The sequence below is a fragment of the Tenebrio molitor genome, chromosome 1, assembly GCF_963966145.1.
Source record: "Tenebrio molitor chromosome 1, icTenMoli1.1, whole genome shotgun sequence".
In the NCBI taxonomy this organism is placed as follows: Eukaryota; Metazoa; Arthropoda; class Insecta; order Coleoptera; family Tenebrionidae; genus Tenebrio; species Tenebrio molitor.
Window position 1 is genome coordinate 42,619,499 of NC_091046.1, and position 15,634 is coordinate 42,635,132.

At 38.4% G+C, this 15,634-nt stretch overlaps 2 protein-coding genes across 5 annotated transcripts in view; one reads left to right on the top strand and one right to left on the bottom strand.

Annotated features, from left to right (window-relative positions):
• The window catches only part of LOC138132286 (uncharacterized), a 120,248-nt gene that overhangs the window by 25,976 nt on the left and 78,638 nt on the right, over window positions 1-15,634 (bottom strand). For all 4 annotated transcript variants that reach the window (XM_069049763.1, XM_069049771.1, XM_069049754.1 and 1 more), the window contains exons 6-7: window positions 10,176-10,276; window positions 1,826-2,026 (exon numbers count right to left, since the gene is read on the bottom strand). In XM_069049763.1, coding sequence (XP_068905864.1) covers window positions 1,826-2,026; window positions 10,176-10,276 — 302 coding nt within the window. The remainder of the gene's footprint in view (window positions 1-1,825; window positions 2,027-10,175; window positions 10,277-15,634) is intronic.
• Window positions 7,980-9,352, top strand: LOC138132461 (actin, muscle). The gene has a single exon (XM_069049951.1). The coding sequence runs from the start codon at window positions 8,063-8,065 to the stop codon at window positions 9,191-9,193; it is 1,131 nt and encodes a 376-aa protein (XP_068906052.1). The 5' UTR covers window positions 7,980-8,062; the 3' UTR covers window positions 9,194-9,352.

A 15,634-nucleotide genomic window follows, 5' to 3' on the forward strand; every position in this document is an offset into this window, starting at 1 on the left:
AAAATGCTCGGTTTGCGGTCATTAAAATCCGATCAAGTCCTTGCAAGTTTCCAAGTTTTAAAGATATTTTTTTTGGACTAACTCAGTGTCAGAAAAAGTAGAATTGAATGATGAATACTTTCAAGGTTAAAAATAAAATGGTCTTTTGAGAGACACATACGATTGCAGAAACTTTCTGTGGAACCTAATCACAAATATCGGGTGTTCATTTAAATTTCTCCTCAAAGTTGGCATTGAGAGTCGATTGTGAATGCACCATTTGTCAATCTGCAGAGTAAAAATACAAACAACGCGAAAAGTGAGGTTAGATTTAAACAGCTGATACGTGATCTGTAATCCATGGTGTGTTCACAATCGACTTTGAGGATAAATTAAATGAACACCCGATATAATTTTATCAGCAAGTCTATATCACGTAGAAAACGTCCTTATTAAAAAAATGTTTCAATTCAGTTCGTAATTTTTAATCATCTCTTTCTTTGATGTCACATCGTGGTGTACTTATTTTAAATTAAATATTTTATACAGGGTGTACCTAAAATGCGTGTGTTAATTTTAACACGTAGCAGAGCTTGTTAAATGAAACGTTTTTTCTATTTGAATTTTTTACGAAAAAGCGTTACAAATTGATTTAAAATTTGGAATAAATTTGTCATCAAAATGTACACCCGCCTATGGGTAAGAGCGAAGATCTTCTGTTGCGATAGAAATGGAGCCTTGTCAAAAGAGTTACATTGTAATAGAAAAAATAATTAATTAAAAAATTAAAATTCTCATGGTTACAAAAAAATTGAAACTAGTTAATCACACAAAACGACTCGTTTGGTAAAAATTATGGGGCAAAAAAGTTTTGCGAATTTTGCAAAATGTTATAGAGAAAAGTTTCATAAATTGGCGAGTTCTTTCACTGGTTAAAATTAACACACGTATTTCGGATACACCCTGTATATTTAATACAAGATTGACATATTTTAAGTTGTAAATAACTCAAATACCTGAACACGTTATGGACATTTAAATGAAATAATTTCTTACGAATTTTTACAAAAAAAATAAATAAAATCCCAAATATTGTGCCAAATAAATACATATGAATAAAATATTTCACCTGAATTGTGTTAATCACCAGATTTTTTTCTAATATTGGCAATTAAAATGTGTACATTTTTTTTTGCAGATTTTTCTTTTCCACGATTTGTGGAGTTTCCTAAAAAAACATGTCCAATTCTATTGTTTTTTTTGACTGGCCGTATAAAAATTCGATTAACTCTCGGGTACTCCTTCGTCCACCAGATTCTTATTTTTTGACACTCGGAGAAGTTTGCCGCCGTTAATTATTCCCCAAATCAAATAAGAAAAAACTTTTCCCCACGAATCAGACATCCAAAAGGCCATCGCGCTCTCAGCCTCGAACGCACTTGATCTAAAGCTAAATATTTGTACGTGAGATTAGCAATTAAGGCCAACCGAGTGAAATTACGTTGTTGAAAAATTCCCAATTAAAACAAACTTTCTGACCGCAAACTTGGACACTTTCGGGTCCCTCCTCCTGCAAGCCAGTTTGCATAGCCACCAAGTTGAGAACTTTGATCTGGACCGAATCCTGAATGTTCGGCACGACAGGTTAATTACCCACCGGTTCCGACGAGATTAGAAGAGCGTTTCCGATCGATCGGCGATCGACCGATCGTTCCTCTTCCTTTAAGAAGCTTTTCGCGACGCGCCCGTCTCGGAGGAAATTTACTAGCACCCGGTGCCAACGGGCTTGGCGTCCCCTCCGAACGGATTACTCTGCCGGTCGTGCCGAAGTTATCTCCGTACCCACCGTCGTTCTGCAGCCTCTCGCAGATGAAGTAGTTGGGGGTGGAGCAGTCCCTGTCGTTCCACATGAAAGCCGAAGCCAAACTGGCCGACGCCGTCGGCAGCGAGTAGATCCTCCTCGCTTCGACGCAGTCCTGCTCGCTGAGGCCGTCGTCGTTGGGCTGCCTGTTGTAATGGCCGTGCTGGGGCCAGCCCAGGAACCAGTCTGCCAACAGAGAGAAACATTTGGAGTCGTCCGTCAAGAGTCGAAGAGACGCCGCCGATCGGTGCGGTGGCGGCCTCAGAGACGCAACCTACCCATCATCTTATCGTCTATTTTTAGAGCTTTTAGCAAAGCTCCTTTGCACCGTTGGGCAAATAAGAACGAAATTGCCCAAGGATTTATTTAAAAATAATGAAACCGAAAACCGGGAGAGAGTGCAACCTTGGCCTGTAATTTTTTTTTAGCTGGCGCACTTTCGATCATGGCTTTTTATTAATAATAGCGAAACGCGTAAGGCGCAGATAAGCTAATAATAGCAGAAATTGCTTTGTTTCCGCGATACAGCCCCCATTCGCCTCGTTGGTAGCGCTTCTCGCCGCGTCTGTGCTTCCCCGACTTTGCTAATTTGTTCTGCTGTCTGACAAGATGTCTGACACGCGTGATGATCTGCCGCCCCCGCTGCGATGAAACTTCGCCCCCGCCAGGCCGCCCGGGGCGGAATCGCTACACCCCAAACGTAACGTGCACTTTTAAGACGGGGCCGCCCTCAAACAAACGAAAGCTCGCATTGTAATTGCTCCCGCTCTTTGAGCTTTTATTCGTTTCGTCTTCGAGCAGAGAATTCGCTCGGATCGATGCGGCGATCTAAAATTAGCGAACACCACAATCTATTAGTTCTGTCCATTGTTGGGCCTCTCTGGACTGGCGGTGGATTAAGATCGCCCGGTCGGGATAATTAGGGGGAGGCGGTGAATCCGCCGGTTTGGATTTTTTAATTTTGATTTGACGGTTGACGAAGTCGCAGGAACGACGGAGGGCGCCTTTATGAAGTTGGTTCGCGCCAAGGAATGGGACCGGGAGAGGCGTCCCGACGAAAAAAATGCAATATAAAAATAGTGATACGTCATGGAAATCGGGAAAGAATGACGCAGATGCCCGAGAAGGAGATGTCGGGGTGAATGGAGGAAGGTGTGGGGAACAGCCGAGCGACAAGTGAAACAGTCGCATTGTACAGATTCTGTACTCTCTAGAAAGTTTTTTTTTTGTCATCGTTTAAATCAACTTTGCAGAGAAAGGCCTCGAGATATTGATTTTTCTTTATGGTTCTTTGCGGGAATTTACGAAAGGGATTTACTTAAAGTAGAGAAATTCGACGTAATCTTTTAATAACAAATTCGAGTAAGCCAAAGAGCAAAAGATTTTTTTCTAATCTTAAGCTCATTCTGTCTGAGTGAAGTTGAGGATTTAATTGACTTTAGCACATCAAAATATACTCAACAACTTACTTATACCAAGTGAGTCAGAAATAGAATTTTTTGCAGGAGCAGTGTTGTTTTGCAATTTTATACAAAAATTCAACTAGAAAATATTTCAGATTCAAACTAGTGTTTTTTTTGGAAATTTGATTGTTTTTCCAATTTAAAAAAAATGTTTTCATTAAAAACAGCTATAAATGACAATATTTTTAATTATGCTTGTGCCCAGTTAAAAAGATTTTCCATTATATTTTTGTTGGAATGAAAAAAATTGATTTACTAAATAAATTATGTTGTTCGATATCTCCCTAGAAAGTGAGTCTGTATCCATAGTTACCAATGGGTGAAGCTTTCTCTTTCGTTCACTTTACTTTCGCTCATCGTCTTTCGCTCACTGTCTTTCACTCACTTATTTTCATTTACTCGTAAATTTTTCGAATTCTTTCTGATGATCTAATTTTGATTTTTTACGCAACATTTGGTACCTCGCGGCACTTGCGTCTTCCAGAACATCATCAGACAGAATTTTGTTTATTTTGTAATTTTTTTTTTTCCATAGGAACAGATCCGTCCAAAAATGTGATTTATTTTTATTTAAAATTTTAAATGAAAAGTTACAGACTCACTTTCTAAGGTATCGAACAAAACCAAATACAGCACTCGAGAGTAAGGCCGCTTTCGTTCACTTGAATTGCATTGTCACGCAATTCGCGTGAACGAAAACTTTACCTTCCTCAGTCTTACCGTAAATAACTATTATTAAATAATTGAGAAACAAATTAAGTCCCCATTAAACTATCATTTACTAACTAAAAATTACGAATTTTTACGGACCTTTTTGTCAAAAGGCAAATAATTAATTTATCGTTGCGATCGATGTAAAGCTGACATCTTTTTGCAACTGACAACGTTGGGTTTAGCAAAAATGAAAGTCCATTTTGAATAAGATTTAACTTAAATGTGTGGCGTGCTATTTTAGATAATACAGGGTGTCTCAGCTAAGACTTTCGAGCCTAATATCTCGGTTATTTGCCAACGGATTTTTATGAAATTTAAAATGCAGATATTTTAGACCGTGAAGGTTCAATTAGTAATAATAAAATCACCTCAAGTTAAAAAATGTAATTTTAACAAATGTTTCCTTTATCGAAAATTATTCGCGATTATTATTAGATTGTTAAACATTAAAAAATAGGGGTCTACACAAACAATTAAGTAAATCACTTGTCTGATTCAACGAAAAGATTAGATTTTGTTGTTAAAAATTTAATGTAAAATTTGAAGGTGTTTGAGCAGTTACCTTTTGAAACAATTGATGATTAATTACCAAGCAACATTTTGTACACCCTTTAAAGTCTGTCAAAATTAGGCAAGTTTTATTACAAACGTCAAATTCTGAAAATTTATTGAAAATACTCTAAAAATAGACTACAGTGGCAGAAATTTCAATATTGTTGAAAAAGAAAAAACATTTTGCCTATGGAGAGTGTTGTAAGAACTTTAATGACACAGTTCGTTTTCTCGTGGAACACTATCCAAATGTAGGCTTTACAAAATGTAAGGTTAAGAGAGTTGTCAATTTATTTGAAGGCATAGGAAGCGTACGTGAACTAAATTACCTTGCTAAAATATCCCGATCGTGTTTTAGTCCTTCATGGAAGAATTAAAGCATCCAGTATAATAAATTACGTCCAAATGTTGTCTTTAACTTTGTAAATGTTTGTAAGGTTAGCAAGATAAACGTCAAATATGTCACCTGCGCTTCTGCGAAAAGGGATGACCAAAATTCTGCAAAATTGCGCGTTTGTTTCATACGCGTCTACGTTTTTGCATTTGCAGCCACGTTTAACACAGTTTTTGCTTTTTTCTTGCAAACCAGACGTCTTTCAAGGACGAGTTTGTCCCTACAGCATTTTGTATTGACGATCAATTTTTTATGTAAATCTTAATTGATTCAACATTTTAAAAAGGCATGTATAAATTACGTTTTTACGACTTGAGTGATTGCATCAATGGGATTTTATTCTTCATCGTCTAAAATATCTGCATTTTAAATTTCACAAAAATCCGCTGGAAAATAACTGAGTTATTAGGCTCAAAACTCTTAGTTGAGACGCCCTGTATATTAGCTGGGCCATTTTTCACAGATGGATTTTTAAATCAGCATAATAATAATTTCTTGTTTACGTAAGATCTAGTAGATTTTTATTATCCTCTCGAATCCTAGTGTGGTATTTCACTTCAACAAGACGAAGCTATGCTCCACAATGTTCAAATAAACGTTAATCATGTGTAAGAACAATTCGGTAAAAAATGAACTGGCACACGCACGCCAATTCAGTAGCCAGCTCGTTCTCCAGATCTGTCTCCTCTTAATTTCTTTTTTTTGTCATTTCATAATTAATTGTTTTGAATTTTCCTTTCAAATTTTTTTGTAATCAGATAGTACACATTTAAAAAAATATACATAGCCATTTAAAAAAGTAAACCATCGTCCATAAATGGTGTCATGGTAGAAAGGCTAAATTAACACCTCTCTTTATATTTATAATTTTTGCAGAACCATTTTGATTCATGTATCGCTTTTTAAATTCGCATTCGAAACAACGTCACAATGATGCTGTCTGTTTTTTTATTTTACACTGTGTATGTAAAAAATGTTGTAACAAGACGTCACCACGATGTCTCTAATTGACAAGATTTTATTGTCGACAATTAACTGCAGTTCCGGTAAAATTGAGGGACAACGAATCGTTAAGACAATTGTCTTGTTTATGTTATTTCATGCCATAAAGAACACGTAGAAGAATTAGTTATTATGAAAATATGATGAATTAAATAAAGGATTGGCGATTGTTTGGGTTGTGTTAATGAAATTAATGAACTGTTTTATCCAAAAGTAAACAAATAAAATGAAATGTAGCAAGTAATAACTTAGATGTAAAAGTTTATGAAGCAGAAACTTTGCTAGGTCAAATGAATCGGTATCGTGTTAGATTCTTCCTTTTACAACGTATTTTTCGAAAGAAATTTAATTGTTCCTGCGAATTTTAAAACAGTGAACGTTTCTTTGTGCGAAATTTTTATTTTTTACCAAAGCACCGAGCAAACGTCTTTACAAAGTCTTGTCGACTCTTAATTTTCACTGTTTCCGTCTCTTCACGTGCGTCTTTTTGTTAAGCATCCAAATGGGCAACAAACAAATCAGTACAGCATGTTAAAATCCACATTTTCGTACGTTTCCATTTTTACAAATATGACCTCTTTCAGTCTAAATTTCATAAACATTTTATTTCATTGTGGAAACGCGGGGAAAAGCTGAAGCAAAATGCACCACAAACGAAATAACAACGAAACAATTCATGCATCGTTAATTTGTGTCTTAATTACTTTGAATTAGTTTAGGGCAGAGTTGTCGTTGGTGAGATAAATCATCGTTACAGGCTTGCACAACTCGCCTCGTCTAAAAATACGAAACAAATTCAACCCAAATTCCTTTCCTTTTCGATTTTGACCAAATCGATCCGATCGCTATCACCGTGCCAAAATAATCGAAACGGTAATCGCCAGATTTACCGACACTTTACGATCGCAGCGATTTTTTTACAACATCAATAAAAACTTCGCCTTCATTGACGATCGGAAAATAATACAAGTTCGCTCGAAAAAACCTGTGTCGTCAAACTTTTCCGTGTCGCATTCTAGTGTCAGTCACTTTTCCAAAACCCAAACTCGAAATAGCACCTTCGACACCCACCGATCCGAATTTGCCTCGTTCTTCTGCATTGTGGCGCGTTAGTCACAGAAAATATTTGTTTTCAATGTCGACATGCCAAAAATCGCACCTAGCGAATTGTCGGCGTGATTGTTCGCCGAGAGGAAATGGCCGTTTAAGTCGTGTCGACGATAATTGCGCCGCACCAACTCTACGATTCGTCCATCGTGACCGACGCTGGAAACGTCTTCGTCGGGTGGTACCACCGGAGCCGTTCCGAAGACGCGCGCCATCTTGGATCGCACCGATGGTCATATTTGGACTAGGACGCGTCATGAAATTCGACTAGATACGGGGGCTAAAAATACGAAGTTAAGGGTTGGTGCGTGGCGTGCACCGTTTGCACCGTTTTCGTGGAAAGGCATGCATGTTTTTGGTCGGCGGTACTATTTTGGAGGGCTCGCATACACCTTGCCACGTTTATGAAATCCGTGCGCCTCCCACTAACAACAAGGATGTCTTATTTGGGCGACGCCATGCGACTGCGTCGCTGTTCGAGGCGAGCCATACATGGACGGTAGGAGCTATTTCGGGAACCGTCTTAGGACAGTGGCGGCGGACCCCCTTTGGGCGCTTTGTCGCCCCCCGAGCCGCAAAATCCACCCCGTGCTCCGAAAAAGGAGCGACGACGAGACGAGAGGATCCAAATAGGGAGAGAGAGAGAGAGTTGGTCGTTTTGGGGTAGCGACAGGTGACGTCGTGGAGTAGTGAATGATGTAATTGTCGGCAAATGAGTAACGGGAGCGATTGTGCATGCGAATTTTTCGGGCGGCGTGATAAAGTAAATTCTCAAATAAGTATCGTCGAGGCGCTTCGAAACGTTGGAACTAATATAGTAAGGGGCGATCGTAGGTAGCGCAATGAAAAAATAGAATTCGGGGACCCCGCCGCTGGGAGCGTACCCTATAAAACGAGTAGTGTAGGTCCCCAGCGTTCAGTCGCATCGTAACTAGCTTATTAGCTGTGTCCTTTCTGTCTAGTGAGCAGTGATCAACCACATCAGACAACATGTGTGACGACGATGTTGCGGCTCTTGTCGTTGACAACGGCTCCGGCATGTGCAAAGCCGGCTTCGCCGGTGATGACGCCCCCCGTGCCGTCTTCCCGTCCATCGTGGGCCGCCCCAGACATCAGGGCGTGATGGTCGGTATGGGTCAGAAGGATTCGTACGTAGGTGACGAGGCCCAGAGCAAAAGAGGTATCCTCACCTTGAAATACCCCATCGAACACGGCATCATCACCAACTGGGACGACATGGAGAAGATCTGGCATCACACCTTCTACAACGAGCTCCGCGTCGCCCCCGAGGAACACCCCGTCTTGCTGACCGAAGCCCCCCTGAACCCCAAGGCTAACCGCGAAAAGATGACCCAGATCATGTTTGAGACCTTCAACACCCCAGCCATGTACGTCGCCATCCAGGCCGTCCTCTCCCTGTACGCTTCCGGTCGTACCACCGGTATCGTCTTGGACTCTGGAGACGGCGTCACCCACACCGTCCCCATCTATGAAGGTTACGCCCTCCCCCACGCCATCCTCCGTTTGGACTTGGCCGGCCGCGACTTGACCGACTACCTCATGAAAATCTTGACCGAACGCGGTTACTCTTTCACGACCACCGCTGAGCGAGAAATCGTCCGCGACATCAAGGAGAAACTTTGCTATGTCGCCCTCGACTTCGAACAGGAGATGGCCACCGCCGCCGCCTCCACCTCCCTCGAAAAGAGCTACGAACTTCCTGATGGACAGGTCATCACCATCGGCAACGAGAGATTCCGCTGCCCTGAGGCCCTCTTCCAGCCTTCCTTCTTGGGTATGGAATCTTGCGGCATCCACGAGACCGTCTACAACTCCATCATGAAGTGCGACGTCGACATCCGTAAGGACTTGTACGCCAACACCGTCCTCTCCGGAGGCACCACCATGTACCCCGGTATCGCTGACCGCATGCAAAAGGAGATCACCGCCCTCGCTCCCTCGACCATCAAGATCAAGATCATCGCTCCCCCAGAAAGGAAGTACTCCGTATGGATCGGTGGATCCATCTTGGCTTCCCTCTCCACCTTCCAACAGATGTGGATCTCCAAGCAGGAGTACGACGAGTCCGGCCCTGGAATTGTCCACCGCAAGTGCTTCTAAGCAATCCGATTGCATTTTTACACGCCATATGTTGTTATGCCTGTATCTTTACATCTACAGATTTATTATTATTGTTGCGACCGTGGTTGTACTGCCAGACAGACTTTATAAGGAACATCTCATGTCAATTAACATCCTTGAATATACTTATTTATAATTTGTTATCATTTACTTATTGTAACTATACCATGTGACTGGGCAGGTTAATAAATCCCTATCTAGTAACAGACCTGCCTCTTATTTTTCAAATTTTTTTCTTTTCTTTTTTTTTTTTGGTAATCGACACGAAGGGAATTTGCATTATGTTATGATGTGCCCACTGTACTATTTTTTTTTAAACTAAATAAACTCTCGGCCTTATTTCTATAAAAATTTCCAACCAAATCGTCTTTTATTGTCGATCAAAGAAGCCGAAACATCAGAGTCTCTCCAAAGAGGGACGCAAAACCCTCTCCTCGTCTCTATTTCGGTACTTCTAAACATAGCACATCTGCCACAAATTATTTTATTTGTGCACTAAAATACATATTACTTAATAAGTCCATCTCCCGGTGCGGGAGGTAACCGAAGAATGTACACAAAAATACGTCACCGGGTATTTATACCCGGATGCTGGAAATAGTCCGGTGGACGGGACCCTGCCAGCATCTGCCACTATTCGGTAATATTTACGTTATCCCCCGGCCCGAGACTTTCCTCTCTCCCGTTTCGACTTGTCCCTTCGATTCTTCTTCATTCAGAACCGGTCGAGAGTCGCCGAATTCCAGAAATAACTGTCGGGACGCGAGCGGTCCGGCGCGCGTACGGCGAACTGCCGGATGCCGTTTAAATATAACCACAAAACATATTTTACTAAATAAGTACAGGAGTTGTGTCGGCGCGCTCTCCGGGGTGGGGCGCCGCGAACACGTTATACTTAGAATGCGATTTGTTTACGGGAGCACTTGCTCCGACTGTGTTGTTGCTCTTCGCTCATACTTACTCGTGTACGAGAAGGGAAGTCCGTCGGACCAACGGAAGTCGCCCTCGACCATCTTGTCGGACGCTCCGATCCAGTAGGCGTTGTGCTCGCGATATCCTGGGCTGGAACAGACAAAATTTCGTCAACAAAAAATATCCATGTCGATTTTATAAAATTCGTTACGATTTTCATCAGTTTCGTAATTATGTAAATGGCCACTGAATCATTTCGATGGCGCCCTTTACCAATTTACACCCTAATTATACATTTAATTGTCGCTTTTCAATTCGGAATATAACACTGCTCCGGAATTTTGAATAAAGCGAGGCGATTTATGTGTCAGCTGTACATTATTTACACGTTTTGCATAATTATTGGCGAACATAATGAACAGTCGCTGGAAACGAAAACTGGATCGCTTGATTCTTTTTTAAAATTACTAATTAGTTTTGAATTAATATTTTTTTTACTTTTACGGGAATATAGGGTAATTGATAATACAATTAAATCAAAAATTTATTTTTAAACCAAGCCGATCTGTTTCGTTCTAAAAATACGTCCGTTGTAATCTTCTTTTTTCACTTATTTATTCGGAGGCCCCAAACGTTGCAAAATTACTTTCGCAAATAACTCACATCAATTATGCGATTCCCTTAAAGGGAATAATTTCCAAAATTCCTTTGTTAATTTAATAGTGTTAAAACATTTAAATTTATCCTCAAAGTTGGTGTTGAAGAGTTGATTGTGAACGCACTTTACGGATCACGGATCAGCTCTTTAAAAATCTTACGTTTTTACACGAGGGTGAGTTCACAATCTACTTTTCAACGCCAACTTTGAGGATAAATTTAAATGAACGCACAATACAATGGGCCGACACCCTTATTAAATTTAATTATGACTCTAGTTACCATGGTGACGATTTCATCTCTTTCTGGCACGTTATAATTGCATAAATCTATATCGTTTTATGTTTACTTTAATCGCGACTCTAGTTAACGGCAACTTTAATAAGGGTGTCGTGATACGGCCCAATGAGTTGTATATTTTTTAAAATTAATCACAATTGTTTTACATTTATCTTCTTCAAAGTAACTTGTGCAGAATGTTCTTGTCCATTGTTGTGAAAAAAATCTCATAAAATAGCACATTTTTTTGTCAGTTTTTATGATCTATGAAAGAATTTTGTATTTTCACGTTAGTGAATCACGTCGTAGGAATAAAACAAATATGGAATTATTGATTTTTATTAGTTGCCAAGTTTTCAAGATACGCACTTAAAAAAATAAATATGTTTTACGACAAAATTTATTTTAAAATGTTTCTAATTTGAAATTAATATTCATGTTAAACATGCTTTTAGCGAGATTCTCCACATTTAAAGAGAATACAATTTTGAAGAATTGGCTTTCTGCCAATTTGTTTTTCAAATTTTGTAACTTGTAATAAAATATTTAGGTTATCGGAACATACAGAGATCTGGAACAACACAAGAAGAGCCTTTAGAACTCTTGAGGATCACATGGATTATTTGAGGTTAAACCCCCATTACCCTATGGGAAATAAAATTTTAAAAAATATTTATTTTTTTTCCTAACCTGACTTGATCTGACTTCTACGAATATAGTTTTCACTAACAGTAAAAGAATTTTTTTCTCTGAGCAATGTTTTTTTTTTAAACTGAATCCATAACATGATTTTTCCATTTTGTGATAATTTTCATTTTGTTAGATCACGCCGGACATTTTAGAGTGACTATACATGTAACATCTGATGTAAAAATAAATTCCCTATTAGTGATTTTTTTTTTAAATTCGTTCCAAATATTGTGGACATTAAAAAAATATGTTTCTGGCCCTAGGAGTCACATAAAAGGGTTGCCGCCTCTCGACCTCCTAAAATGAGTCTCGCTTTTGCACATCGGGATTTAATCCGAAACAGTCTGGCGTGAGATCATCGCAAATCGCTTGTTTAAAATCTGGTGTGACGTCAAGATTTTTTTGCTTTTGGCCGCACCATCTGAAGCCATTTTATTGAGGAAGTAGAAAAAATGCGACCACTACGGAAGCCGTCATGTCCATGTCCATTTTAAAACTTATTTTTGGAAAACAATTCGTTCGTGCGACCCGGAAAAACACCGAGGAAAATATTTTCGAAATGATTTTGCATGCGTAAACAATCGGAAAAACCGATCAATCGTTTCAGCGTTCAGCGTATTGTTTTCCTTTTGTCCCGTTTTGTCCGCCGACACAACGACATAATTTTTTACGTGAGTAACTTTTATGCAAAATTGGATTTAACACATCAAAGCTAAAATAAAATTTGGACTTTTGCCTGACGTGGAAAGCGGAAACTTGAAAGGCGGTCAAGCTGCCCTGCTTAAAAAATATATACCGTACCTCGCGGTTACATCACGGACCAGGGGTTTATCTGAAACATTTGAGCAGTTCCGCGATATTTAACTTCAATTTATTATTTTTTGTTTGCAGTGCTAAGCCAGATAAGGGAATGGTTGCTTCGGACCGACAAGAGTATTTGCAGCCGGTTTGATTTATTGTTTACACTGAAAATAATATTGTACTTGACTTATTAGACTCGAGTTTATTTTGTTCGTTGCAGTGTTGAATAAGTCTGTCTATATTTGGTAGTGGGAAGTTTTTAAATTATTTATATCGTTAGCATCGGCAACCGAATATACAAAGGTGTATGGCATGTGGTGCCTATTACTTAACACGAAGCGTTAGGTTCTGTCAAATCATGTTGAAGAAAAATGTTTGTATTTTTCATGCGAAAACGCAAAAAACTATTTTTTCCCAAGTTAAATAATTAATTTGTCCATAAATACTCCTTCACTCTCCACCTGTTTGCGATTTTTTGTGTGGAGATAAATGTGATAGCTACATATGTTCCATCGAAACTGTTAATGAACAGCAATTGCCAATAATGTTACAAAAATTATTGGAAATTATTTAAATTATGTTTCTTGCAGCATTATTAGTACAATCATTAGGGTGGTTTGAAGCAGACAGTTTGCTCTGTAAAGTGGGCGAAGTTGAGGGCAATAATCACGTGAGGAAATAGTAGTTTATTTAACGAGTTCGTGTGTAATTTGAGCTTTTTTTGGCATGAGTGGGCCAGTTTAAAACTCGAGTGAAACGAGAGTTTTAAAGGCCCACGAGTGCCAAAAAAAGCCCAAATTACACAAGAACGAGTTGAATACAACGTTTTTTTGTTCGACGAGCCCCCCCAAAGGCTCGAAATCGCTGAAAATCTTTAAAATTAGCTTGACGTTTCGTTTTGACAAGTTGTCAAATTTATCAAAATCCGTTCACACAGGAGAAAATTCTTAAATTCTGACAGTGTCGAACAAAAAAACACTTTAGTCCTGTGATGTATACAGTGTGAACATAAAGTTTGCAACAAAATTCGTAATAACGTAATGTGATGTTTTTAAAAAAATTCTGTGACGTGCAACTTGTTTAAATGACGTCACTGTTTTTTGCGCAATTACCTCATCACCAATTTTTTTAAATGACAACCCCCACTTTTTTCTTCTCTTTTTGATACTCTTCTACTACCTAAACGACGAATGAAAAAAAATTGTAACTTACATAACAATTTTTTTGAGAAAATGGCAATTTTTATTTCAAAAATTTAATTTAATTTTTAATGTTTTTTTTTGTATGGGTTTATTTAAAACAGAAGGTTTATTTTAATCGACCAAACAATTTAGAAGATTTACTGCAGCGAATTCGCTCTAAAATGGAACGAAAAGCCCTGACATTATTGAGCGCAGTGTACAAAGTGTCTGTAAGTGCCAAATGGTTGGCAGGGAATAATTTCAATATTTGCGTTAAACTTTATTGTTAACCTTAGATGGTTGTTTGTTTTTGTTTGAGGTCAATTAAAATTTTTACATTAAAAATTAAATTAATTTTAAAAATAAAATTTGCCATTTTCTCAAAAAAAATTGTTATGTAAGGTACCAATTTTTTTCATTCATCGTTTAGGTAGTAGGAAGGTCTATGAAAAATAGAAGAAAAAAGTGGGGGTTGCCATTTAAAAAAATTGGTGATGACGTCATTGCGCAAAAAGCAATGACGTCATTTAAACAAGTTGTACGTCACAGGATGGCATTTTTCAAAATAAAATCGACGTGTCCGGGCGATTTTCCAAAAAACATCACATAACGCTACTATGAATTTTGTTCCAAACTTTATGTTCACACTGTATATGCTAGTTTTTGTACTTCTGAATAATGTGAAATCAAACTAAATACCTAATCGAAATTTTAAAACAAGACAAAAAGACAACAACAAAACTGGCGACTGGGCAATAAAAGTTTCCGCAGAAATGTTTTAGATGAATAATGGAAAAATTGTAATTATTTTGAGTTTGTTTTCGTTTAAATAAAAAACTTTGAATCGACTTATCCGAACAAAATACATGATGTCATTTAAAATAGCTTAGGGAAAAGTGTGTTACAAGTGTTGGAAAACAGAACAACTTTCCTTGAAAACATTTTTTCACGACGTTAAGAATTCACGAGCGTGACCCACCACACCCTCTACGCTTTTCATCTTTACAACTGTATTCACAAAGCAGAGTTAATTATTTTGTCCGTTTCATAACATCATTATGTGTTGTTGTGTCCGCGAAGACCTCACCAAAATTATGAAAATTAGTCTAATCGATCAAATTAACGAAACGCTTTAGCAAAGCTTGCGAAATCTGACCGGTCAACTCTGCTAAACTAATTTGAAAACCCACTAATGAATCCGATCTCGATGCAAATTGACTTGATGCATAATATAAAAGCAACTTCCACTGGTTTACCAATTGGACATCATCTAAATTAGATAAATATTAAACACTCGCTGATTATTATTTTGCAACACACCCCTCTACAAAAACGTTTAATTCCTCGTCTGTCGAAATGCATTTGATTAGTTTAAGTGAGTGCAGCTTCGGCCCACGTTAATCTTTCTAACAGAATCAGAGCAATTTTCTCCGGCAGACGGTGCAAAATCCCAAAATTTTCCTAAATAATTTTTCATTGCGAGGACATGATATTGTCCAAAATCGAATTATTGTTAATTTTCTTTTATGTTTTCGCAGAAAATGGGCGAACAATCGAGTTAACTGCCCGTCTGGTTCGTCTCGCTAACGCTGATTCATGTAATCCAGATGTTTCTGTCGAAAATAAATGAAAGATAAGTGAACACTGGTTGCGGAAAAATTCATCTCGCCGGATTGTAACAATTATTTTGATCAAAGAAGCCTTTGAGATTTTGGACGTATGTTCAGACGTTCAGATGCTCTGGAATGCATTGAAGTATTTTTGGTTGCATATACCTGTTTCAATTTAAAGTTGGCCAAACAAGCAACAGCGCTGAATCTTTTATGTTCTAAAGTGAAAATCATTTTTGCGTTAAAATTTGATTAATAGTGACAGTTGTTTGACGCTTATTAGCTGAATT

Bases quoted from the DNA above. Each gene is read 5' to 3' on its own strand.
- LOC138132461 (XM_069049951.1), top strand. From the start codon at position 8,063: ATGTGTGACGACGATGTTGCGGCTCTTGTCGTTGACAACGGCTCCGGC.